Consider the following 27,687-nt stretch of genomic DNA (forward strand, 5'->3'; position numbering starts at 1 on the left):
AAGGCTCCACAATTTTTACTGCCTTAATCAACCCTCAGGTTTAATAGAACTTTGTAGACACAGGTTAAATTTGAGTGCCATTTTCTGGCACCTACCATAGTTATGCTAAGTTATGTTTATGGAGGCAAAATTAAGTCAGCATTTTCTCAGTTGGCAATAGTTAAACTGTACAAATTAAATGGTACCTAGACCCCTGATTTAACCCAGTTGGGAGTGGGGGGGGGGAATGCCGGGGAGGGGGAGGGGATGGGGGGGACATGGGGGCCTTTAGCTCCTTTCGGCCTGCTCTATTTTCACATCGTTTGTCAGCAAGTGTTCCCCGTGCCACTTTTTCATGTGTTTTTCCAGGGTGCTGTAAACGCTGAACGGCATCTGGCAGATGTCGCACCGGTAGACCTCCTTGCCGATCTGGCCGTGCGTCTTCATGTGGCGGGTCAGCTTGCTGCTCTGGGCACACGCGTAGTTGCACAGCTCGCACTTGTAAGGCCGTTCCCCGGTGTGGCTCCGACGGTGCACCGTCAGGTTGCTGCAGTTCTTAAAGACCTTGCCGCAGTACTCGCACGTGTCGCTGCGGCGGCCCTCCTTGGAGCTGGGCCGCCCGGGGCCCGGGCCGCTGATGTGCGGGGTGCTGCCCCCGCTGGCCGTGCCGCTGCGGCCCGACAGCCCGCCGTCCAGCATGTCCCCCGGCGGCGTGGAGAAGCGCAGGCTGCCGTTCTCCGACGAGTGCTCGGACGACGTGGCGAACGGGGACTGGCGCGAGTCCGTGAAGCCGAGGAACGGGTCCTTCATGAAGTGCCTCGAGGCGGCGTAGCCCACCAGCCACTGCGAGTACACGTTCTCCGACGGGATGATGGTGGCCGGCGGCAAGTCCAAGTCCTTCTCGATCTTGATCCTCTTGGACGAGTTGTTCAAGCTGGGGCTCGTGATGGGCGTGGGCTTGCGCGGGAACAGGCCCGGGAAGGGCTCGCCGGGGCCGAAGCTCCTCCCGTTGACCGTCCCCTCCTCGGTCCGGTCCAGCTCCCCGGCCACGGAGTCTTCGTCTCCCGTGTCCCTCTGGCACAGGTCTCGGGCACAGAGGTCCCTCTGGTCCGAGGTCCTCTTCATGAAGCCGCTCCTCTTCTGCTTCTCGGCCAGCATGTCGCTGTACTGCTGGATGGCGCCCAGGCTCACGTTCTCGATCACTTTTCCCAGGACCAGGGACTTCTCGTCGGGGAGCGACTTGGAGCCGTTTTCCCGATTGCGGCTGAGCTCCGAGTCCATGCTGAAGCTGGACTCGGGCCTGCTCTCGTTCTCCAGCTCTTCCTCCTCCTCCTCCTCCTCCTCCTCTTCCTCGTTGTCGTGGCCCAGGGAGGGGTCGCTCTCGTTCCTGAAGTCCGCCTCGCTGGACTTGAGGCCCTCCCCGGTGAGCTCGCTGGTGCCGGGCTCGGGGGAGCTGGTGGTGGAGAGTCCGTCGTCCGACCTGCCCGTCATGGAGCCGGCCTTGTGCATGTGGGTTTTCATGTGACGCTTTAGCTTGCTGGCCTGCGAGCAGGCGTGGTCGCAGAGCTGACATTTGTAGGGCTTTTCTCCTGTGTGGCTACGGCGATGCACTATGAGATTACTTTGAAACTTGAACGTTTTCCCACAGAATTCACAGGATTTACTCTTCGCCTGAGGTTGGGGAGGGGTAGTACTGCTAGGAGGCATGGGGGGCAGAGGAGGGGTACTCAAAAAAGGTGATTTGGGGCTTGGCTGAAAGGGGTTCAGTAAGCGATGCATAGGGTTGCTGCGGTTTGGTGAGACTGGAGGAGGGGTCGAGTTGTTCCCCGCCAGCTCTCGGAGCCTCCTGGAGAAATCCATCGCTGGCGAATCGATTGCCATGGGGTTCAAACGCATGACTCTGTCAAAGGCACTGGGATGCTGGGCAACTAACCCCATTTCTTCGGCACTAAGGCGATGTGGGTCCAGATGGTGACGGGGCGGTGGGCTGAAAAGTGGGGGAGTGTTGGGGAGCCGGCCCTCGCCAAAGCCGGGGTGGTCACGCAGGATGGGGCCTGTCATTCGTAAGAGACTAAAGGGGTTGTTATCTCCGAGGAAGTTCATCAGCGGGGACTGTGCAACAGCCTCTGGTCCCAGAGGAGGAGGGATGGTGATCCGTGGAGTAAGCGAACTATTTGAAGGACTTGTTTCCAAATAGATGCGGAATCCATGTGTGTTTTGGGCATGTTGAAGCAAGAACCAGGCGCTGTTAAAAGGTTGCTTGCATGTTGTGCAAATATAGCTTGAAGGCTCATCTTTACCTATTAAAAAAAAAAAGCAGAAAGAACCCTTAAAAATCATACAGATGACAGAACTCAGGGGCCACTGACCCTACTATATTTTTCTTGCCACTCCCCCCCACACACACACCTTTCTCCTCACTTCCCAGATTGCACAAGAAGTTCTGAGTAGCTTCCTAACATTTTAAAAGTAGCAATAAAGTCACTGCTGGAAAGGCCTGTGGCCAACACTCGGCCTGTACTGTTGAAAACATCTCCTCCTAAATGACAACAGTCTATCGTGTCCTCCATGGGAAAAGACCTGGGTTCTAACTCCAGCCCGTCTTGGTGACCTTGGCTAAGTAATTAAATGTTTCCAGGCCTCAGTTCTGTCATCAGTGAAATGAAGGCATTGAACTAGATGTGCGTTCCTTCTGGCTCTAAAGGTCTGCTTGCATGAAGGTACATAGAAACCATACAGATCTCCTCTCACACATGTACCTAATTAAGTGGTATTTGCTTCAAGGAACTTTGCTAGAAAAATGACTTTCTGTTACGGGTTTGCATGGTTTGGGGGTATATCTATATTTAATGCTGTATCTTTATTCAGCAGAGTTCGTTCAGACTACACCCTAAAATGATACCAAGGATACAATGGAATTTTGCCACCATCAAAGTCTAAGAACCCTTGGAAAAAAACATGTCCCCATAGGAAATCCTTTCTTCCCCTTCAGATTTCCTCTGCCAAAACACCAAGTGAGTGTGCAAACGAATAGCTGATAATCAAATCTGACAGGGCAGTTGTAATGAACTGTAACAAATGTTGCTTTGTTAGAAATTTGTTCTGTTTGGTAACATCACCAACAGATATTTATGGCCACTGGTTGAACAGTGTCAAGAGTGTTCAGTGCCTTCATCTGCCCGTCATTCAGGCAGCCACGAGAACTGAAGTTGCAAATTTCATTTGCTGTTTGTCCTTCTGATCCCTCTTCAACATGAGGATAAAACTCATCAGTTTAAGCCTGTAACTCTTATTATGCATTACAGTAAAAAAAAAACAAAAAACCAGGTGTGGAAAGACCTTGGTTTCTGTCATCATGTTTGCTAACTTAAAAAATAAAGCAAACACCTACCTCCCATCCCAGCTATACCATAACCATTTCATTCAAGGGCAGGTTTGGACAAAGTAGCCTTTCCTGGTCTTCCCACCTATCTCCCCCCAGCAGCTAGTGTTCTCCCGACTACCTTGTGTATCTTTGTTCTGCATACATACATACACACACACAGACACAGACACACACTATTGTCTTCCCCAACAGAACGAAGTGGAGATTTATTTTCCTTTTTTGTATTTGTATTTCCAGTGCCTGGGCCTTTGGGAGGTTGAATTCATCAGATAATTGTATTAAGAAGAGACCTAAACTTGGATGCTAACTCTGACATTTACTAGTTCTGTCACCCTCGAGAAGTCTCACCTCTCTGAGTCTGTTTCCTCATCTGTAAAACGGGGATAAGTATAAATTGGTCATCATTGAGAGAACGTATCTTATGATTCTTAAAGTGTTACAGAAATGAGAAAAGGAATGACCTCTCAAGCTTCTTTTTTTTTCTTTACCCCATCTGCCCCGATTTTTTAAGGGTTTTTTTTTAAACTCCAATCAATGCATGGTGGACTCAGTTGAACAGGAACAAAATCTGCGTGTTAATTACTCTTACATATTTAAGAGAAATAGAAGAACTTGGAAAGCCAGCCGGGAGGCAGGGGCCACGACAACCCCAGAATGCTCCTGTTGAAATCAACCACCCATGACAGTATTTCAGAAATGAAAGTGGGGTGGGGGAGAGGAGAATGAGTTAATCTATAAATAAATAAGGCTGGAAGACTTCAAGTTGTGTAGAAACCTGTCTTTCAAGCACCCTGTAGCAGTATGTTTATAGGCATATAAACTGTACTTTCGAAATTGTCTTTAAAATTGTATGACTCAGAGGGACTGAGCACCCTGAAGCCACAACACTGCATTAAAAAAAAAAAAAAGGAACCAATGATTGACACCAATACAGTTTGACTGCTGGCATCACATGGTTCCTGCTCTGAAAATCTGGGGAGAACTGAGGGGACTCTAGCATAGAGCTCACCCTCAAACACCAGCTAGAATGTCATAAAGAGCTATACCATGAAAGGCTTAGTAGAATAATTATTTGGGGGGAGGCACTGATGGGGGAGAGGGGGAGGGGCCAGTTAATCTTATAGAAATAAAATGCCTGAACATGTGAAAAAATAAATATCTACCGTCATGCTTCCATATTTTAAGACATCAAGGACTTGAGAGTCCATCAGTAAGGGGCATCCTTCCATCAACCCAGATCACAGCTCTTTGGTGCTTTTGTACAAGGATGACCTTTGTGAGTTGTAGAGGACAAAATTCTACACCTAGTGGTCAGCCCCCATTCAACAGCCTGCCTGTTCTCATCTCAGTCAAAAGACATGAGGGCCATCTATCACTGGGCTACATGGGCCTTTCCAGCTTGGCAGAACCTGCCAGTGATGGCATGCCCCTGACACAGCCATGGAGAACCCAGAGTCACTTCCATACCATTACATGACGAAACATCAAGTAATATTCTATTAAAGAATTGCTTACCTTTGTGGGGGGGGGGGGAAGAGCAGATTATAACAAAGTAATTAAGCTTCAACTTTTGTAATTAATCTTTCAAAATAGCTTATGTTAAGCACTTTGGGCTGGGTTTCTTCCCCAGAATGCCTGTATAATTCTCATGCTAACAGTTAACCTATTTGATGACTAGAAAAACATTCATTGCCTCTTACAACCTAACCCATGAGAGCAGATTTGTGGAATTCTCTATGTGGGCTGGAGTGCAAATTCCCATCCCCCCATTCCCATCCCCATGATGTCCAGAGACCTAACACTGTAATCTTTGAAAACACCCATATCTCTCCTAGTGCACGCCCTGCACAGACAGTATAAAAAGTGACAGGAATCAGCGAAGCAGGGCTAAAGTAGAGAACGTTTCCTGCCAGCAGCTGATTTATTTTTTCGTTTCGGGAACAGCACATTTTTACCTCAGCTTACCTGAGAGCAGAGCTTAATAAAGACCCTTCTGAAGGGAGAGTTAATATGACAGATGACAGGCAGCATCTTACAAGGTCATATATCTTCAAATTAAAGAGGGTCCTGCCTCCTTCACCTTCATTTTAACCACTCTAATTAATCGATTTATTATAGGCAGTTGTTCTATTTCTTCATTTTTCTTAAGTCAGATGATACTCCTTGGCTCTTGTTATCCCCCTCCCTCCTCCTCTCCTCACCCAGTCCCCCACCCCATCAGTCCCCCAGGCTGCCAAGTGCTTTACTAAAGATCTGTCCCCATGAGGAATGTCTAAATTATAAGAACATGAAGAATTCCCCGGAAGGCTGGGGACTAAGGCCAATCTAAAGTTGAAATGGCTGATTAAAAAATTAGCCTCAAAATGGCAGCTGGTGAGAGGGCCTGTAACCACTTGTTCTGAAAAGCTCAGAGCCTTCCTCTTTATTTTCCCCCCAAACTTTTCAACTTTTTCTTCATGAGACACACTGAAGCAAATAGTCATATCTGTAATGCATTGTGAGCTTGAGGAAAGCTGTTTTTATTAGTGAAATTACATTTCTGAGCTATCTAGGCTTATAGGGCCAATGTTAGCTCTTCTGTCTTTGTCACTTCTATGCCCCTAAACCCACTGCTTCTGAAGACCCCCTCCACAAACGGCAGACATTCACTGTAGGCCACTCGGCTATCGAAGATCTGACAACTTCATTAAAAAAAAAAAACTTTCACAGCCCTCAAAGGCTCTCTCTAGACTCCCCTCTTTCCTCCTCCCTTCCTCTTTTTTTTTTAATAAAATGTTCATTTCCATATTATCACTTCATGGTTATCTTGCCTAGAAATTGCCTTAAGCAGTGTAGATGCTCACTTTTAAGAAGAGAACAATGTCAGAAAGTCTTTGAAGATTCACTACGAACATTTTTATATTCTAAAACTTGCTAAATATTTTAAACATGCCCACGAACAGTCATGTATTGCTCAAAAGTAAGCCTTCTCTTTAATAATGTAGGATTCCAGCCCTCTAGAACCCTTCTTCAGTTAAAGGCCCCCAGGAAGTTGGTTTCCAGATGCCCCCTCTATGCCACTCGCCTCCATGGCTCCCTCTCCCAAGGGGCACCTTGGAAAGATGGTTATGGGCACTAGCCCTTAATAGAATGAAATTGAGGCTTTCCCAGACCTGGACCGCTTCCCATGCTGTGACTGCCTGGGTTTTATTCTGACTGACAAGCCAATTATGAGCTTATTTTTTAATGACTGTACAAAACAAAGTCAAATCCTGCCCTGAAAACCTAGAAATGCCTTAGAAATGTCTACTCCACTCCAGTCACTAAATCACAGTTTTCTATTATACCACCTTCCCACCTTGCTTCCATATAACAAGCAATCAAGAAGCATTTATAAAGGGCCTACTATGTGCTAGGGATGCAAAATAAAAAAAAAAAAACAAAAACATGAAACCATCTCTACTCTCAGAGAGGTTAGATTCTATCAGATACACAGGTGGGTAGTTGCAGTGGACTGAGGTTCAGCTTATTGGAAGAATTATTAGAAGTTATCAAAGAGCTCAGATGATAAAACATTTTATTTTGGTTCTGCTAAACCCAGAGGTCAGAGTATAAATCTGCAGATGTGTGACAGCCCAGAAAGCCCAGGTTGCTTCACTGAGTTGAATTCACAGGTTTGCAAAAATCAAATCACCATTTTGCAAACTGGTTCTAATAAGCAGAATTCACCATTTTAGATCAGAACTTTAAAACCTGGGTAGGCAAATCTGCTACCCAGATACTGACAATGTAGGGGGAATCTGGGTGTGGTCAGGAAAATAAGAGGCCTGTCTGAGCGGCACTGAATCCTCTCCGCCAAACCAGGACCTTTGCAGTTCTCTAATTTTTCGTCCTCAGGGTAAGAAGAGCAGTACTGATAGGTTTCCCAAACCCCCACTCTCTTTTTCCTTTTTTTTTTTTTAAAGAGATTGGGTCTCCCTATCTTACTCACCAAAGCTGGAAGTGCAACGGACCCCACGATGGACCCAATCCCACTGCTGACTGGCGTACAAGCTTTGACCGGTTCCATTTCTATTCTCCTTAAGCAGCCCGGTGGGCACTGTCCCACACCCTAACCACCCTCATCCCTTACGTCCAGGAGCTCGCCATACTGGTGTTGGACTTAGCGTGGACACTGACCCAACCTGCGTCAGCCCTACTGAAGCTCTGAACTCCTGAGCTCAAGAGACCCACTAGCCTCAGCTACCCCAGCAGCAGGGATTATAGCCATCTCCGAAGACTCTTCATCAAGCAAGTGAACGCTTCTGTAAATAGATCCCATAAATGTATTAAACACTGGCTGTGCATAGAGCTTTGTGCCATGCAGTAAGAAAGTCACAAAGTTTCAATGAGCCAGGTCCCTGCCTTCATGGAGTTTGCAGTCTGATAAGAAGACAGACACATGTGGATTAACTACAAAACACAAGATCATGATAATGTGTATCAGAGGTACAAACAACACCAGTGAGAAATAAGGGAGAGAGCTGTTACAGACTAGAGGGGATTCTGAAGGCTTCAGGGAAGAGTTTGGATTTTTAAAATGGACTGAACTTCAAAAGTAGAAAGATATGGAAAGAAGTTGTTCCAGGTACAGGGTGTGAGCAAGATGTGGGTTTTTTTTTTTTTGGGGGGGGGGTTCTTTTTTAATATGTTTGCTCCTAGCTGGTGTATTTCCATATTCTAGTCCTCATTCTACTGACAAATGGGAATGACTTGTATGATCTTGGTTAAGTCTCTTCCCCTCTCCTGGATTCAGTTTCTTCCTCTAGGAAGTCTGGGGATTGGATTACATAATTTCAAAGCTCTCTTCCCATGCTAATATTCTGTCTTCTCCCAACCCACTGTGCCCTGCTTATTTTTCTTCATTTTATTAGCTATAGGAGATGACCTTAACCCTTCCCACAAATGCTGAAACTTCACATGGGAACCTTTCCTTGATCGGTTCAGGAGATGTAGCTGTAAACTCCAAGTGATATTTCGGGTATGCCTTATGAGGTAACTTGAACCGCAGTAAAACCTTGAAGGAATGTTAAGGCAGCCTCTGTCTATGGCTTCCAAAGTTCCAACAACGTGGAAATCGGCACACTTAAAAGGAATGGCTTCCTTTACAGGCACTTTCAGGAACAGACGTTCATTGGACTACTTCCTACAGACATCCACCTCCCCCCCACCCCACTCCCATGCTACTTTCTCAAAGCCACTCCATTTTTAATGAGCATTTAAACAATTACTCCTCCTTATTATGCTAGTTACTCTAATAATACCAATAAAGGCATCCTTGATGCTCAATAAAAAACACACCTTTAACTGAATTATTATTAAATTAAAACCCCATAATTGAGAGCACTGGTTAACAAGTGTTCTCACAAGACCAGCTAAGGGCATTCAAGCCAGGTGAAGATTTAGGGTTTTATATGGAATGGGGGAATGAGCCACACAGGGGCTGAAGGGATAAGAATGTCGGCTGAAATTAGAGGAGAATCCTGTTCTAATCTCTAGAATGGGCCTTCGGAGTGTTAGGCAGTTATCACTATACCCACAGATGTCACCTAATGGTCTTTGTCACTGTCTTACTCTCGGCAGATCATCTGCCAAAAAGAAACCACTTGGAAGCATTCTTCCCTACTACACAACACACAGGGCATTTTCATGCAGAACAATCTTTTGTTTTAGGAACAGTGTCCATGAATTCAATTTGTCTCTACAAACTAAATGAACCATCTATTAACCTACAATGTGAGGCACTGGGGATGAAAAAACAAAAACCAGTGCCTGCCCTCAAAAGATTTACACTCCATTCTACAGAAAACATATACAAAGTTATTTCAGGGATGGGAGAAAAGAATCACTGGGAAAATCCAATGGCCCTTGAGTTGGGCCCCAGCCTAATATTGTAGCTCCCAGATGGGACAAAGACTGGAAAAATCCCATGCAGAAGATGGATCTCACCATTCACTGGGCTCTAACCAACTTTTCTATACATTATTTCTTTCTCCTTATCTTAGGTTCTGGTCAAACCACCAGTGATTCCTTGACTTCTGCATTCCAACTCCCTTCTGTGTACAATCCTTCATATATGCTTTTCCCATTCCTAGAATGCTTTCCCCCTCCTGGTCTCTGCCTCCCTGAATAATTATTCTCATTCAAAGCTCAGCTCAGGGGACTTCTTCTTATGTGAAGACCGTGTTCAATCCTTCTCTTGAAGGTAGTCCTCCATTACCTTGTATTCACTAATCTGGGTAATACCTATTATATTGAATGAATGAAAAAGCCTTTATTAAGCCTTTGCTATGTGCCAAGCACTGTGCTAAATGCTGGGGATATACACAAAAAGTCAAGACAGTCTCTGATCTTAAGGAGTTCGTAAAATTAGCGGAGACGGCATATACAGGGTATCCCAAAATTCTTTGTGCATTTTTAAGCTGCTAAGGCTTAAATTAAAATTAATTAAAAGCTAATAAGGCATTAAGCAAGTAAGGCTTAAAATTGCACTGAGAATTTTGAGATACCCAGTGCAAGAATTCAGCCACAGGATGAATGGAAAGGTCCTAGAAGCCCTTAAGGTACAATAGAAATTCAGATGGCAACTGCCCCATATTCCCCACTAAAATGTAAACTTATTAAAGGCTGTTTAGTTTTTGTCACAGGGTCCGTATCACCTAGCATAGTAGCTTGTGTGGAAGGTGCTTAATAAGTGGTTACAACTGTCACACCATCTGCAAAATAGGATTTATAATATTTGTCCCATATACCTCAAAGGGCTGTTATGAAACAGTGAATTCTTCTTCTTAATAATACTTCTGCACTCCAAATCACAGGGTTATTCTGAAGAAAGTACCTTATAAACCTTAGAGCACTACAGAAAAGTGAGCTATCATTAATATTATATTCCCACGAGTTCTCATAACTAAATGAATTTTCACAAATATATTTAACTTTTCCGATAAGAAAACTGAGGGCACAATCTGCTAATTATTTTCCCATGCCACGGATATTAATCACTGTATACTCTATCTTTCCACAAACATTCATTGAAGAGCTATTTTATATGCAATATAACATGGTAGGGGTTCATGAAGTGAGGACAGCAATCTTGCCCTCAGGGGGTTTGTCCTCTAGAACCTAGCGGGGTTTTTGTACTTAAAAATGGAAAAACCACTTTTCACTCCTCGGTCACAAGTCAGATTTGGCCCTCAGGCAGTGGTCTGATGACCTCCTAGAGTGAATGGTGTGTGTGCATACATGCACATACGCATACACCTTCGTAGAAAAATGAGAAAAGCAATAATGAAAGATAGTATATGACATAATGCTAGACGAATGGGAAGTTATGATATAAGAGTTAAAAGGAGATAAAGAATATGGAAATATGTTTTGCGCGATATTACATTTCTTGCTTTCTCAATGGGTAGGAGAAGGGTGGGTGGGTGGGAGAGAATTCAAAAGTCAAAATTTTAAAAATGAATGTTAAAAATAAACAATAAGTTTATTTAAAAAAAAAGGAGAGATATAATCGTGAGCAGGAACACACAAAACAGCATCACCCAGGAGGAGGTAAGAATTTGATGGGTCAGATCCGAATAGGAAGAAGAAAGAGAACATTCCAGAAAAGTGGGCAAAGGTAGGAGGAGGAGGAGGAGGAGGAGGGATGGAACCTATCTGTAGGGACACAAGGCATGTTTGAGATCATAGGGAACAGACACTAGTTAAAACAGAAGGGTGTATAGGGAAATAGCAGGAAATAGGGATGAAAAGTGTGGAGAGAAGAGAGTAATGAGAAACTAAGGAAAAGAAACCCCCGTAAACATTCAAAGCTTTCCTATACAGCAGTGTTGACCAAAAAGTTTGGCTTCAAGTCCACATAGCGTGGTTAGAGTTATGATGCTATTTCTTATTTCTAGCCATTTCTCATACACACATCTCTGTGTCTCACTGAAAGTTAGAAGTGAGTTTGCTCTTAATAATAGGTCACTATCGAACTGGGCACTAAGAGGAAATGATAAAATGGTGGCTCTTTAGAAGCACCAAACCATTATGCACGAGCACAATCTCAGAGGGATGACAAACAGCGCTTTTCTTTAAGATTTAACTCAACGAACTCAGGCTTCCGTGTTCATGCTGTCAAGGAAAGGTTGGAAATTTAAGGTTATTTTTGATAGGGGGGTATGGAAATGTGTCTCAGAGAAGGGACCGTTACTATTTTGCCAATGCTACTGGCCAAAAGGTATGGACCTTTCTTATCTACAATCTTTCATCTACTGTTCCTAGGGGAAGATAAAGGTTCTTAGATCTAAACATCAGCTGTGTGTCTAGTCTCCCTACTTCCTGGGCCACAACCTCCAACCTCCTTTCTGGAGTCAAGTTAACCAAAATGATCTATCTTTACCTGGGGGTCTGCTGTCTTAATAATTAATTGACCACCTGAAGTCTTTGGGACCTCAGCAATAGTAAGAAGGAGGCAGTGCCTAATAGGAAGCCTCTCTTTCGTAGGAAGAGCCTGCTACGGTGCTGAACACACAGACGAGAAATTCCAAATGCCCGACAATCTTGGCCTGGAAGAGTCTTACAAAAGTAATGTATGCTCTCCATCCTACAAACTTTTTTAGAGTACTCCATCTGGCTCTCTCCTTTTCCCCTATCACACTCTATTTTATATCATATTTGTTTGTGCATATGTTACATATCTCTAAATAGATTGTAAGCTCCTGAAGGGAAGATATTTGTCCTTATAACCCCAGCAACAAGCATAGTGCCTGGCACATATTAAGAGCCTGAGGGATGCTTGTCAAATTGAATTTTAACCAAAGTAAGCACTTCTGGTGTCTTACGTCCCACTATGTTCTTTCACTCTACTGGGGTGAACAGAGGAAGGCATGAAGAGGCATCTCCATTGTTCCTGGAATATAGGGGGCAGGAGGTAGGGAAGGACTTTAAGGAATAAAGGCAGCAGCCTAGAGATCCATGAGAGAGGATGTGGAAAAGAGAATAATAGGGTTCATTCCAGCACACGGTTACTGAGTACCTACAACGCACGTATAATGCCAGGTTCCATGAGCCCACGACTAAAGGGAAACGCGAGGATAACCAGTACGGTGTCACAGAAGGAGTACTAGGACTGCCATCAGGTGGTTGTTGTTCAGATGTGTTTGACTCTTCATGACCCCATTTGGGGTTTTCTTGGCTAAGATACTAGAGTGGTTTGCCATTTCCTTCTCTAGCCCATTTTACAGATGAGGAACTGAGGCCAACAGGGTTAAGTTAAGCTCAGTTACCCAGCTAGTAAGTGTCTGAGGCCAGATCTGAACTCATGGAGAGGAGTCTTCCTGACTCCAGGACCAGCACTCTATTGACTGTGCCACCCAGATGCCCAATGAAGTCAGGAGGTTTAACTAATTCCATCTTTGTTGCTAACTCGCCCATGCTGTCTCCCTCTTCACCTGGAAAGTCATTCCCTTCCACCTTCACGGGCTGAAATCTTTCTCCAAGGCCCAGCTCAGGGAGTACCAAGTCTGTCATGCCTCCCACTAGAAAAGATCTCCTCGCCCTCCATTAATTCTACAGCCCTTTGTTGGTCCTTTGCTTACTGCACCCTTGAATTCTATTCTAAATCATAGCCATCTCTGTACATGTCTTATCTCTTTTAGCTGATAATTCCCCTCTACATGGGCAGATACTGTGTCTTACTTAATCTTTGTAGCATTCCCAGTGGAATAAAACTAACCACGTGGTGAAAATGATAATTCTACACGGGTATATATTCTGAAACACTTTATAATTCACAAAGCACCTCACTCATAACAAATTATGAAGGAGGTTATTACATTATCCTCACTTTACACAGGAAGAAACTAAGGCTCAAAAACAGGAAATGACTTTAAAGCTAAGTTGTCAGAAGTGGGACGCAAACCTAGAACTTTGGAATACGAGTCTAGGGTTCTCGTCACTGCATACTGTCCCGCATTCAGGTATAAAGTCAAAGAAAGCTTTGTTATCTTCTGTATGTGACCTTCTATATATTTTAAGGAATAGTCCCACAGAGGACCTTATGTTTCCACACCATCTGCAATCACAAATTTATCCTGGTGTTACCTGGGACCCGGGTATACACAACATTTTTTATTTTGCAAAGAGCTAATTTAGGTTAAGAGATTAAGCGTGGACATTTCCCACCCCCCTCCAAAAATGAAATGACCGGGTTTGGGAAGGTCCCCAAATACATTCAGGAATCTGTTTCTTATGCTGGTATGCCACCCTTTTTGCAAAAGAAGTCTTCTTCTGTGTGTCAGTTCCATGTGGATAATCTAATCATATCAGAAATTATTTCTGTCTTCTTAGAACATTCACAACATTGCGTTTATCCCCCTCACACACTTATAGTCTATAATCCATTATAATTATCTGTGTTCTCTACTAGAGTACCAACGTTTTGAGGGCAAAAACTATCTTTCTGATTTTTTTCTTATTCCTTCAAAGGGCAAAGTACAAGGTCTGGCATGTAGAAGATGCTTTGAAAATACTGAATGAATGAAAGGATACGTAAGAAAATGGAATCTTAGGAAGTGGAGGAGTTTTAGAATTCTAATAATAAAACAGCTGACATTTATAAATTCTTTTACATACAATCCTCACAAAAATCCTTTGAGTTATTATTAACTCCATTTTGCAGAGCATCTGATAGGTAAGCTGTCTTGCCCACAAAGCTAGTAAGGTATTAAAGGTTAGATTTGAATCCATGTTTCTCTTGGATTCTAATATACCATAGTGTGTCAATATCAAAGCTAGGAGGGACCTTATGATCATAGAACCACAGTGGGTCAAATATGGAAGAGATCTTAATTTTTTTAACATTTTAAAATGTAGAGCTTGAAGGAGCCCTAGAAATCATCTAATCCAGAGGTTCCCGAAATTATTTGGCCTATCGCCCCCTTTTCAAAAAAACATTACTCGGTGCTCCCCTGGAAGTCTACTTTCTTTAACCCTTTAATGTTTTTGTTTTAATTTTCATCATTTCAAAAAAAATCTTTAAATGATGCATCTTAAATAATTCCCAGTAAATTTGTGGCTTTTTCCCTGCACTGAAATTTTTGTGACATGTAACTGTATAGTATTGTACTGTAAACAAGTCATTACACGCACATATTCCTGCCATTCAATGCCCCCCAATTGCACCTGAGGCTACTATGGCCCCCCATCATTCCAGCGCTGCCAGGGGGTGGTATCACCCACTTTGGGGTCCCATGGAATCCAATGCTAATATTCTATAAATGAAGAAATTGAGGTCTAATTAGGAAAGCTCTCTATTTAAAGGAAGTCTGGGATGATTCTTTTTGGAGAGCATATAATCATTGCCTAATTATAAATGTTTTCCTTAAGTTTGAATTTAGTGGAGGGACTGTGTCACAGAGGATAAAGATTTGCCTTTAAAACCAGGAAGCCTTTGGTTCAAATACAGCCTTTGACCCACATTATGTGACCCTGTGCAAATCATTTAACCTCTTGATGCTCTAGGCAATTCTCTAAGACTGCCAGTTACTGAGGTGTGCCAACCTGCATTTGTAGAAGGAATTTCTTCACCTGAGAAATCCCTTTAACAAAAAAAAAAAAAAATCACAGGTTCTGCCCTATCCCTATTAGTGAGTAAGATGAAGCGTGAAAATCAAGGCTGGTAAAAATGGTTCTCCAGTCCTATTAGTGCTATCTAATGGAAAAATCACTTGGACTTCAAGCTTTGGTTTCATCCTTTACAACCCGTATTACGCTGGAGAAGTCACTCCATCTCTCTCTGAGACTCACTCAGCTTCCTTCATCTGTAAAGAAGGGTAAGAATATTTAACATGACCCATATCAATGGGTCGTTGCAAGAAACTGCTTTTTAAACTTAAAGCGCTATAATAATAAACAAAATGAAAAGTGGTACCCCTCAAGCTTAATCTCTAATATCCTTGCTCCTGGCTAAAGGATCTTCTCCCAGGCAGGGGCTGCCACCTGGGCTCATTTTTGCAGTCCTCTGTATCTATTTATGCATTATTCTTGATTGGGGCAAATATTCCCTCTTTGTATCCCTAGCACTTAGCATACTGCCTGGCACATAGTAGGTACTTAATACATTTTATTGACTGACTGGTATCTACTCCATTCAGCTGCAGAACATGGAACTTTGATTTTCCAAGACAAAGAGATAGGTCGACCACTTTCTATCTTGCTTAATTTTTAACAGCAATACAATGTATTGTATTCTTCTCCATCTAGATTCCCAGGATAAAGAAAGTTTTCATCCCTTTTACACAGGAAAACAAGAAAACTATTTTTTTAAAATGGAAGCCATTTGGCAGCTCAGGCCAAGGTACTGGTGGGACACTTATCTTGCGTCAATATTACACATTAACGTAATTTAATGTAATGTAATGTTGATGACAGCTTATATTAAAGACACAGGCCACATATCCAAGCCCTATCTGATGGCCCACTCATACCATATAACATCTAACATGATGCGATTTCTAGCAATTCGATCCAACTCATTTCAGTTCAATTTGGCACAGTGTGGTGGAGTCGGAGGACCTGGGATTGGATCTGCTATTTACTTAATACTTGTTTGACTTTAAGCAAATCACCTGAAATCTCTGAACCTTTAGTTTCTTCATCTGTAAACTGATCTCGAAAGTTCCTTCCAGCTCTAAGTCCTATGAACCAACTCAACAAACATGTATTAAGTGCCTACTGTGTACAACGTCCCATAGTAGGGCCTGAGGGAGATACAAAGTTTAGATAGACACGGTCCCTGCTCTCATGGAGTTTACAACTTAATACAGTGTCCTGGATAGATGAGTGGCCACTTAGGAGTTTTTTAGCCCAGATCTGACCTGTGCTTGGCTAACTGATGTCAGACTATAAAACCCCAAAGAAGTATAAAATAGAGCAAGGGGAGGGGTCAAACGGAAGTAAAGGAGTGGAAAAAAATTCAATATTGAAGAATCGATAACATATGAGCTGACTTCTAAATTACCTTCTCTGTGACATGAGTTTCAATTAATTCCACACGTTTGTCATCTAAACACTTTGAGCCTGTGAAATCACTTTCTGCTGAAGTAAGACAGGGGTGAGCCACGGGGTGGTGAAGCATTACAAGCTCGACGAACGGAGGAAGGAGAAATCTTAGGTACATTGGAGCACTTTACCACAGGTCCAAAAGGGGGCTTTCTCTACCAGTGTGGAAAGACCCTACACAGGCCCTGCAATGTTCTTATGTGTAGCATCCCATTTGGAGTGCTCATAAAAAGTCCCGCACATTCTTAAAAGATGGGTATCTTTCATTTTTTTTTTCTTTTCTTTGCAGATGCGCTGGAAAATAGGTGAAACAGCGGAAGAGGCAGTGGGATGGAGGAGAAAGAACTTTGGAATCAGGAGGCCTACATCTGAGTTTTGGCTCAGAATCTTAATAGCTTGGTGGGACAAGTGGCTGGGGAGGCCGCTTTAATTAGTATAATGCCAGAGGAAAGGCAGTTGATTTAGAGGGGGAAAGGGCCTGGATTCGAATTCTGACTCTGCTACTTATGACTTGTGCAAAGTCACTTAACCTCTTTAGGTCTCATTTTCCTTCGGTCCCTTCTAGGACTGAACGGGAAGGGAATCTACATTTATATAGTATCTACTATGTGCCAGGTACTGCGGACTCTCATTTGATCCTTACAATGGCCCTGGGAAGTAGGTGCTATTATTATCCCCTTCTTACAGCTGGGGAGACTGAGGCAATCAAAAGTAAAGTGATTTGTCCAAGGTCACACAACTAGTCTGAGGCCTCACTTGAACTAAGGCCTTCCTGACCCTAGGCACAGCGCTCCATCCCCTGTGCCACCGGCTGCCTCTATGATCCCATGGCTTCTCAAAATCTCAATTCCTCATCTGTAAAGTGGAGAGTAAGACTTCCATTACCTCTGACACTAGGTGGTTGTGAGGAAAGCCCTGCGTAAATCAGAAGGTGCTGCCATAATAACTGGCATTTACATAATACTGATTGTTTGAATGACTGATTTTGCTGGATTCCCAGAGCCCTGAGCTGGATATTATAGATATTATGATTTTTTTAATAGAGATGAGGAAATAGAAGTTCAGAGAGCTTAATGATTCATTGATGGTCACACGGCTGGTATCAGAAACAGAATCTGAGCTTAGGCCTTTCTCACTCAAAGTCCAGCACCCGTATGCACCAGCTGTGCTACAGAAACAGGAGTGATGACCATCACGACCCCTTAACATCCGACAGGCCGATACTTCTTTGACAGAGTTCACATGCCCCTAAGATGCTACCTTCTGATCCGACACTAGAATTCCAAAGATAGAAATTTAGCAAAGAAGGAGACCATGTTTGTCATCCAGGTGACATGAGGGATAGAATACTGAAGCTGGGGGTCAAGAAGCCCTGAGTTCAAATCCAGCTTCAGACCCTTAGTAGCTATGTGACTCTGGGCAAATTCTGTATGACCTCCATCTACCTCAGTTTCTTCTTCTGTAAAATGGGAACACAGAACAGTGAAGATCCATTGAAATAATATTTGTAAGGCGCTTTACATGTTAAATGCTAGCTATCTTTTTATCTGATGGGAAAATGAGGAGTGAATTATTAACTAATGAGTCAAAGGGCAGATGTTCTCGGGAGAGGGGGAGGTGAGGGTCTGCCCTGAGTGTGTGTGGGCTCTGCCTCCTAAGAACCAAGGTGGGTGCCTCCTCATAGTTAATGGATGACATTCTCTTTTTGCTTTAATTCTTTAATAATCCTGCTTCTTTAAATCCACCAAATCTCCCTGTTCCACCCTAAGAAGTATTGTAAGGGCTGTAAATCTCATTTTAATAGAATGTACATTTAGCTATGAGGAGATAATTGACGTTATGGAGAGCTTCGATGCTGAATTATATAGGTTATCTAATACAAAGGGGACTCATTACGGAAGCACTACAAACAAGCTGTAATATATGTATATTGTTCTGAGTGGCGTTATAGCAAAAGTGTTCAGGTCCGCAGGGATTTATAAAACACAAGAAAACAGCAGACGTGCACTTGTAAATTTGTTTCATTTGTCTCTGAAGTTAAAGGTTATTCCCTTGTTCTGAATTTGTAATAAAAACATGCTAGGCTAAGGTTTGTGGAGGATGTTTGAATATTTAAATTGTGTCTAATGATAGGCAATTATAGGGTAGAAACTGGACTTTGCACCGCGCGGAGCATCAAAGCATTTTCCTCCAGGAAATCTATTTATCTTTGGTGCTTTCTACCGGGCACGTCATCCTAAGGTGTGTGGCATCCCGGCCGCTTGCAACCGTATCGCGCCGGCTGCCTGCCCGGCCAACACCACGAGTCCCTGTTTTTGTTTGGAGCAAAAAATCTCCCCGATAAATCTCCCGCACTGATGGCTCTGGAAATGGGTCCTCAAGGGCGGGATGCTCCGGGCCTCCCTCCCCTAGAGAACGCCGGTCAGATGTCTTTGAGGGGGCAGGAGAAAGGCAAAGGGAGGGAGAGAGGCAGCAAGGAAAGGGAATTTCCCGGCATGGGTCACTTTTCCCTCGCCCCGCCCCCAGTCCCACCTAGCCCCCGGGAAAGGAAGATGGGGGCTGCAGGGAGGGCGAGGATGGAGGACGCGGATGCGACGCGGCGGCAGTGGAGGAGGCTGCAGATAAGGCTCTCCTTCCCGGAGCAGCGCGACAGTCTGTTCAGGTTAACCAACTGCGTTAGAATAACTCCAGCCGACTTGTCACCGAGTACAAAAGTCATCAGCGAGTGAATGTTCTTTTCTGCACCGCAATTAAGACGAATCAATACGACGTGCCACAAATGGTATTTTACTCTCCATAAGAACCCGGGCTGAGTTTATTCAGAATATTTTAGCGCTTCCCCAGGGGATTTTGGTCCGACGCAGATGGCAAATAAAGTACTCAGCCTAAGGCTAGAGCACATTATGCTAATTCTAATGTCAGATGTACTTTAATATACAGCTCTATTTAATCACCCCATTATTTCACATTTCCATATGAAAACCTGCGGCACTTCGGCAGAGCCGTCACTCGGCGACAATGCCAGCTTCCTTCAACCAGAGCTCCCCGCCAAGGAGGGGCGAGGGCTGGTCATTCTCGCCAGTCAAAATGTTACAGTTTCAAAGTTTCAGCCTTCCCTGAATTTAAAGGCGATCTCCGGGTGCAATTAGCAAGTCACTCTCCGAGAATGGTGAGATACACAAAACACTCCAGGAGGTGTGACCGGAGAAATATCGTGCCTACCCAGACACGCACACACAAACACACAACGCAGGCGCCTGACAGAAACATGCAGGCATGCACACTCGCACAATAGCATTTTCACACGCAGACGGGCACACCTGGGAACACACAAGCAAAGGAACCTGCAGGCACATACAAAGACACATGCAGGTATCACACACTGGGGGGCAGAAACTGCTCTGGCCTTTCTTTGTATTCCCAGCGCTTGGAGTGCTTGGCACACAGTAGGTGCTTAATAAGTGGTGTGGCCTTGGCACAGAGACTTACAGAAACAGGCACGTGCACAGAAGCTAAGCATCCCCACAGATTTAGAGCTGGAAGGGATCCTAGAGGTCATCTGATCCAACCCTGTCACTTTATATATGAGGAAACTGAGGCCAGAATGGGGAATTCAGTGGCTGATGGTCAAACACGTAGTAAGTGGTTTAAACCTAGGAGCTCTCAAAGGAAATCTAGTGTGTCACACAGAGTTAACCAGCATTTATTAAACACTTATTAGGTACTGTGTTAAGCAGTGGTAAAATACAGGCAAAATACAGATCCATATACAGTCATGCTGTTGAGCACACACACATATTGAGAAAGAGAGAGAGAGAGAGAGAGAGAGAAATGTGAGAGAGAGAGAGAGAGAGAGAGATACAGGCGCACCCAGAGACAAACTTAATCCATTTGCAACAAATAAGGTATTGAAAAAAAAATTCACTTGGGCAATTTAACCAATAGTCACAGCAAATCACCGACAAAAGCACCAATGCTTTCTAGGTTTGTGGCTTCTTTCACTTAGAAGACAAATGCAACTCAGCTGCTGATATATAGATGTCTAAATCAAATAATCATGTTATGCTGATCAATACCCACAACCAACATTAAGCTACTCTGACCGGACTCTCGTGGAGCCAGTGCTCTCTACTGATGACTCACAGAATGGATATTATAGCATCTAACCAGCCTAGACTAGGTAAAGTGTGGATATAGAAATGCTTATGTGTGCAATGAATTGTGGAAGTTAAGACTCAAAAGAATATCAGGCCTGGAAGGGGTCTCAGGAAAAAAACATAGCATTATAAATGTTGGAAATGGCCTTGGACAAAGCATGGAATGTTAGAGCTTAGAGGGACCTCAGGTCAGAGAACACAGAATAGAGAGCTGAAGGGGTTTTAGAACTATAGAATGTGTAATATCAAAGTTGGAAGAGACCTCGGAAGCACAGAAACAAAGGATGTCAGAACCAGGTAGACACTTAAGGGTTAGATAGGGCAATTTATTCATTTTAAACAGAAGAAATTTGAGGCTAGAGACTGGCATACGTGGTTGGTGGTAGAAGAAATGATGGTGACTGGTCAAACTGCAGATCCCAAAGTATATTGGGATACAATGGTGTGTCATAATAGATTTGGATTTTGCAAAGTCAAAGGGAGGAGAAAACCACTTAAACCTAAACTATGCAAATTTTACTCTTCCAAATGACCCTCCCACATGGAGACCCCACCAAGTATAGCAACCTGGCTGGGAGTCTGGGGAGGTGGGGGGTGATGGTGGTGGTAGAGCAGGGCAATGGTATTCTATTCATCCAAACACCTGAAAAAAATGTAATAATGATGTTGAAAACCAGTCCATTCATCTGAAGACAAGGGTTAGAGAGGCAATATGGCATGGTGTATATGCCACTGGATTTGGAATCAGAAAGATATGAGTTCAATTCTCACTGACTGTGTGACCCTAATCAAGTCAGTTGGCTTCTCTGTACCTCCATTTCTGCACCTGTAAAATGAGGGGGATCAGACTCAATGAACTCTAAGGTCACCTATAGCTCTTAATCTCTGACACTATGACCCTAAGCTAGATTCACTGAAAGCTGGATTTAGATATACAGGCAACATCTAATACCTGACCCTACCTTGTTCCCAAATTATAAGTTAACATTTAAAGCCACACCTATGAGGCTCAGAACCGGTTATAACACACACTCAACAAATTAGTTGCTCACCTTTGAGCACACTGGGTGACATTCCTTAACCAAAATGGCGGATCAGAAAAAGAAAACGAAAGTGAATGCAAAGGAATGCAACAGTGGAAGGATTAATAGACTGTGATATAGTAGACCTGGGTTTGTGTCAACCCACTAGAAACTAGATATAACCTCAGGCAGGTCACCTGATATTTCTAGGTCTCAGTTTCTTTACTGGCTTTGGAATAGATGACTTAGTACAATGCCAGGTACATAATAGGTGCTTAATATATGTTTGTTTATTTATTGATTGATTCTAAGGTCTCTTCAAACTGCATGGATCTATGCATCTATGAAAGAAATAAAAGAAGGAAGGAGAAAAGGAGAAGTGAAGGAAGATCTTCATTTTAACGTCTCTTTAAATAGTTTCATATGAAACAAGCATTTGTTTCAACAAGCTATAGCCCGAAGAAACAGAATAAGATTCTCAGCATCCTCCATTTTTTTTGCACTTACCACCACCTGATTTTTAACAGACTTATTTCACAATCTCTGAATGAGAAGTTATTTGGATGAAAGCTATTTGATAATTAAGAAGTATTATTAGAGCTTCCAGAATATTGGTACAACTAATTTAAGTTCCTATCAGTTGTAATGTTATCATCATCCTCATTATCAAATTATCAGCATAGCCATCAGATCACCCTGAATTCAGGAGCCATCCCACCCACATCACTACCCAGTCATCCTCTAACTTTGGTTCTTATTGCTACAGCTCTTTTAATTGCCTTTGGGAAAAAATACTGGAAATGACTTTTCAATTTTCTAAACTCCATTTTCCACTCTATTACTATTGGCTGTTTGTTTGAGAATAGATGCTAATATTCTCTGGGTATACTGCCTTTCTTCCTTTTGCCCAGGTTAGATAAATAGGCTGCATCTCCTTAATTTCAATATGCTTTCCTTGAGAAAGGAAAAGAGAGAGAACTGGGGGGAATAAATAATAAATAATGCTTGTTGATTGACTGGGGAAGGAAGAAAGGAGGTAAAGGGAGAGAGTGGGAAAGAAAAGAGAGAGGAAAAAAAGAGGAGAGAAGGAAGAGAGGACAGAACTCATGCATTATTTATTCTTGGCAATAAACAAACTTGTGGAATCCCAGTCAATTTCCATCATTATGGAAATCATTTGAATTCCAGAGTTGGCTTGAGCTGTAGCTTATGGAAAGCTCCTACAGAGCTCTGGGTCCTGTAAAAGAAAACCTAATACTGGATGATCAGTGAAGGAGTAAGGGGGGAGCCAAGAGGAGGGAAGGAGGGAAGGAAGGAGGGAGGGAAGAAAGGAAGGATGGAAGGAAGAAAGGAAGGAAGGAGGAAAGGAAGGAAGGAAGGAAGGAAGGAAGGAAGGAAGGAAGGAAGGAAGGAGGGAGGGAGGAAGGGAAGGAGGAAGGGGAGGGAGGAAGGGAGGAAGGAGGGGAGGGAGGAAGGAGGGAAGAAGAAAGAAAGAAAGAAAGAAAGAAAGAAAGAAAGAAAGAAAGAAAGAAAGAAAGAAAGAAAGAAAGAAAGAAAGAAAGAAAGAAAGAAAGAAAAAGAAAAAAGATTTTTATAAAAGTGTGTTCTACCTTACCAAAACATCAGTTCTAGAAGAAGCAGGGATCTCAGGGGCTGCCCTAGATTCAACAGTTAAGATCTGATCTATGCAAGCAGCGGCTGCAGGAGATTAAAACCCAAATTTATTTCCTGAAGTGAGAAAGATAAAAATGCAATTTCTGCTTCTTAAACACCACTCGGTTATGCTGCCACAACACAGCAGGGGGCCAAGAAATGACCACGCAAGCTTCCATTCCCTACCCCCCAGCCCTTCCACGATCCAGTGAGATTACATAAGAAATACAATGAAAAGAATGCGAAGAATCCCAAACCCTTCGAGAATGTGCTGCCTCTAAAATATTTTTAGAACAATCACTGTAGTAATTCTTCTTAGTTGTAGAAACACTCTAAATCAGAAAGTCAATTTTTCCTCTATTTGCAGAAGTGAGCTGGGTTCACTGGAAAGAAGCCTGTGTTTTGTTTGGCGGCTGTTCACATGCTGCCTTGGCAGAGTTTCCTTGGATAGCTTACAGTGGATCTCACTCTTGCATACAGTAGCACTTTCATTTTAACCGCCCCAGCCACGCTTTTCTAATAACACACTGCGAACTGAAAAATCCCTATAAGCACAGCTCTTTAAAGCTGTAATAGAGGAGGGCTTTCTGCCCCCTTCAACAATGAAGACTGTAAACTGGGGCTGGTGCTTTTAATAAAAATATGTGAATCTCGTTAAAAGAGTGGCGTGCTGGAAAAGGAAACAATATGGGCACGTTCTAGGAGCGTGGTTCCCTTCTCCTGTGAATGTGCACGCGCACATGTGTACACACACACACACACACACACACACACACACAACTAGAACCACAGAATGTTGGATTTGGAAAGAAAGACTCTTAGAACACGAAATGTTAGAGCTGGAAGAGACTAGTCACGGAACATGGAATGTAGAAACTGGAATCACAGAACACTCAACATCCACCAAGAGTCATTGAGACCTTCAAGACCCTTTAGCCCGCTCCCTCTAATTTGACAGGTGAGAAAATTGACATCCAGACTGGGGAAACTGATTACCCAAGTTCACAGGGCTAGTAAATGGTAAAGGCAGAACTAGAACTCAGGTCTTTTGACCCCTAGTCCAGTGCTCCTCAATGCCATGCCTCCCATCCCTTAAAAGAGGAAGAGGAAGCAGGTCCTTCTAAACCTGTTCCAGGTCTGATGGCATTTCAAGAAATCGAGACTTTTCAAACAAACAAACACAACAATTGGAAAAACTCCATCCCTGGGCTGTATCTTGGCATGAGGCTGTTTACAAGGGTGGGAGGAAGGATTTGCAGGGGGAGGGAGGGGACGAGGGCTTCATGGTGGGTTTACAAATAGCATCAACGTGTTAGCCACCATCAAGGTCAGGCTACTCTATGGTGACTACTACATTTTCTGCAAATGCTTTGTAGAACTGGACAACCTTTGTATCCACACGCTGATTTTGTCTCTTATTCAGTGGGCCGATTATGCCTCCACAGAAAGTTGTCACTCAAGAGAACAGATTCCCAGGTACAATTTACATTTCTCTCTGGCATCTCGAAATGTAGTTATTTCAGCCTTTTAAAACTCCCTCATCAACACTGTCTTCACTTCACACTTTTCTCTTTCTTTCTCTCTGTGTTGTTTACAAAGGTTTCATTATGTTTTCAACTAATCAGAAAGGCCCTGCTAATACACAATTAACATGTGATTATAAAAAAAATTAAAATAGCTTCCAGAAGAAGGAAATGTAATTAAGTAGAGAATGCTTTTCAATAAGTGCTCGCTTTAACCCACTGTCAGAACACGGTTTAGGTTAGCCTACAATGGATGGAACAGATGCCAAGGGCAGGATGTTAAAAGCAAATAAAAAAGGACGCTATTTTCTTGGGGAATAATAACCATCAACTCCAAGCAACAAGCTTAAGAACATCAGATTTCAGCTGTTGTGAGCTGACCTCCTGGTTCTCCTCCCACTGTTTCAAAGGGTCCTTTCTGTTCATTTGTGTGGTTTTTTTTTTCCCCTTTCACCAAGAAAATGATATATTCGATCTAAACTTTGGATGATAAAAATAAGTAAAATTGAATTAAAAAAAAATCCGTCACATAGACACTTCATAGAGGTTCTAAGTACGGCCAGTCAGTGGGTCCATTAGCGCCACTTCAGTTAACGGTCAGCAATGTTTTCACTGTAAATCTTTCTTGGCACAGATTCAGGACTTGTCTGTCTAAAATTTCCACAGCCTAGCAATGGTTTCTTTGCCTCAAATTCAAGGGCACAAGTCGACAACCTGGGATTTTTTTTTTCATCCTTTTCTCCCAATAACCAAATTTTTATTGCAATCAAATCCAAGGCATTTTTATTCGATCTGTTGTTTTACTGAGGCCTTAGTGGTTTCTATCCATCTATGCAGCCTAAAAAAAGAGAAAGAAATGAAGAAAAAAAAAGCCAAGAGAAAAACAAACAAAAACCAGGTCACTTGGGCACTAGATTTAGAGTAAGAAGACCTAGATTTGAATTCCAGGTAACACAGCTATTAAGTGCTGGTGTGATCTTGGGGAAGACACCTCTCTGGGCCTAGGTTTCCTGCTTTGTACAACAAGGGGGCTGAATTAGATGATCTCTGAGGTACCTTTCAGCTCTAAATCCTGTGATCCCATGACACCATTTATTGAAGTAAGCAGGAGATTGCATAACAAGTGTGTCCTTGAAAATAGCATCCTGGGTTTCTCCACAAGTCTCCTAAACATAACCAGAAACAAATGAAATCACTTAGTGTGATGCAGGGGGAAAAGCTTCCTTGGAAGTACCCTCTTTGCTTTCCCTGTATCTACATCACAAAGCAAGACCTCCGAGCACCTGAAATCCCAGTGGATTCATTGGCAATTGAGGTAATAAGATTTGCAAGGTTAAAATTCCATTTATATTCTATCAGGCCCAAAGAGCTCCCAGGCTCTGATATGACTGGCATGGGAAAGTACGTTGGGAGAGATTTCGATATTAGCGCTCCCCATACTTGCCTTGATGGAGTCAAGTGTGGCTTTCAAATAACCATGGAAATCAGAGCTAGAACAAGCGGGCATTAGATTACCTCATCCATCCTTGTGCTGGTGGTGTGGTCTTTGTTGTAACATATGGCTAAGAACACTGGCTACAAGAACTGCACAGTGTTTGATCACAGAATCAGACCATCTTAAAATGAATCATAAAATCCCCAGGGTTGAAAGGGTCCTTAAAGGTCAACAGCCCTCCCCACTGCAAGAATCCTTCCTCCAGGGATGGGCTTAGCCACTTTCTACTGGCAACTAGTCACACAAATGAACAAAGCTCAGCCTGGTGCCAGCTTTAGCATGGAAGCCGGGGTGTTATTTGTGCTGAAGAAATGCTAAGAAAGGAAATCTTCAGCAACTCTATCATCCCACATGCCTGGGAATTTTCTCCTCCTTGGCTGGGGGGGGGGCAAAAAGCGAGAGGGGGGATATTTCTGGAATAATGCAAGCAGAATAAGCAGTGAAGATTTATAGATTCTGGATCATACGAACAGACACAGACTTAAGAGCTGGAAGGGACCTCCGAAGCTTCATAATGGCTGATATTTATATAACGCTCCAAGGTTCTGGGAGTGCGTTACATGTATTCTCTCACTTTCAAGCCTCACAACAACTCCGGCAGGTGGCTGCCCAACGCATTATCCCCATTTTACAGACAATGAAACAGAGGCAGACAGAGATCGGGTGACTTGCTCACAGTCCCTTGGACAGCAAACAGTAAAGGCAGGATTCAAACCCAGCCTCTATGACTCAAAATCCAGTGTGCTTCCAACTTCACTGTTCTGCCTCCAACACTATGAGAAATGCTGAAACGTAACACTATTTTAAAATACCATAAATTGTCCCATTTTAATTTTCCAAACTGTGGTGGCACTATTTTCCATACAAACACAGGATTTTAGAACCCCTTAGAATCACAGAGTTAAATAGAGTGGGGGCCTGGAGTCTTGAAGACCTGAGTTCAAATCCCACCTCAGACATTCACTAGCTGCGTGACATTGGACAAGTCACCTAACCTCTGCCTGCCACAGTTTTCTCAACTATAAAGTGGGGATTCTAATAGCGCCAATCTCCCAGGGTTTTCGTAAGGGTCAAATGAAATAATCACAAAGTGTTCAGCACAATGCCTGGCACATAGTGGGTAGGCACTATTTATTTAAACTGCAAATTGGACTTGAGGAACTTGGGAACCTTAGAACTGTGGAACCACTGACTGACCGTCGGAGCTGGAAGGGGTTTGAGAATCATTCTCCTGATTCCTAGGCCCACGTTCTTTTCAATACTTTCAGCACTTACTCTTCAACTCACTCGTTGCTTTGATGTTCACTCACCAGACGCCGCTTCAGTTCCCCTTAATAATAAAGCTTAAGTTCAAAGTCCAGTTTGATCTGTGATGATCCATTTTTAGCTTTGGTGGTGACTTATTTGA

At 43.2% G+C, this 27,687-nt stretch overlaps 1 protein-coding gene across 4 annotated transcripts in view; it reads right to left on the reverse strand.

The window, feature by feature from the left end:
• Positions 1 to 267: 267 nt before the first annotated feature.
• Positions 268 to 27,687, reverse strand: part of BCL11B (BAF chromatin remodeling complex subunit BCL11B) — a 93,484-nt gene continuing 66,064 nt past the window's right edge. For all 4 annotated transcript variants that reach the window (XM_036751454.1, XM_036751452.1, XM_036751453.1 and 1 more), the window contains one exon: positions 268 to 2,279. In XM_036751454.1, coding sequence (XP_036607349.1) covers positions 268 to 2,279 — 2,012 coding nt within the window. The remainder of the gene's footprint in view (positions 2,280 to 27,687) is intronic.

Source organism: Trichosurus vulpecula, chromosome 3 (assembly GCF_011100635.1).
Source record: "Trichosurus vulpecula isolate mTriVul1 chromosome 3, mTriVul1.pri, whole genome shotgun sequence".
Classification (NCBI taxonomy): domain Eukaryota; kingdom Metazoa; phylum Chordata; class Mammalia; order Diprotodontia; family Phalangeridae; genus Trichosurus; species Trichosurus vulpecula.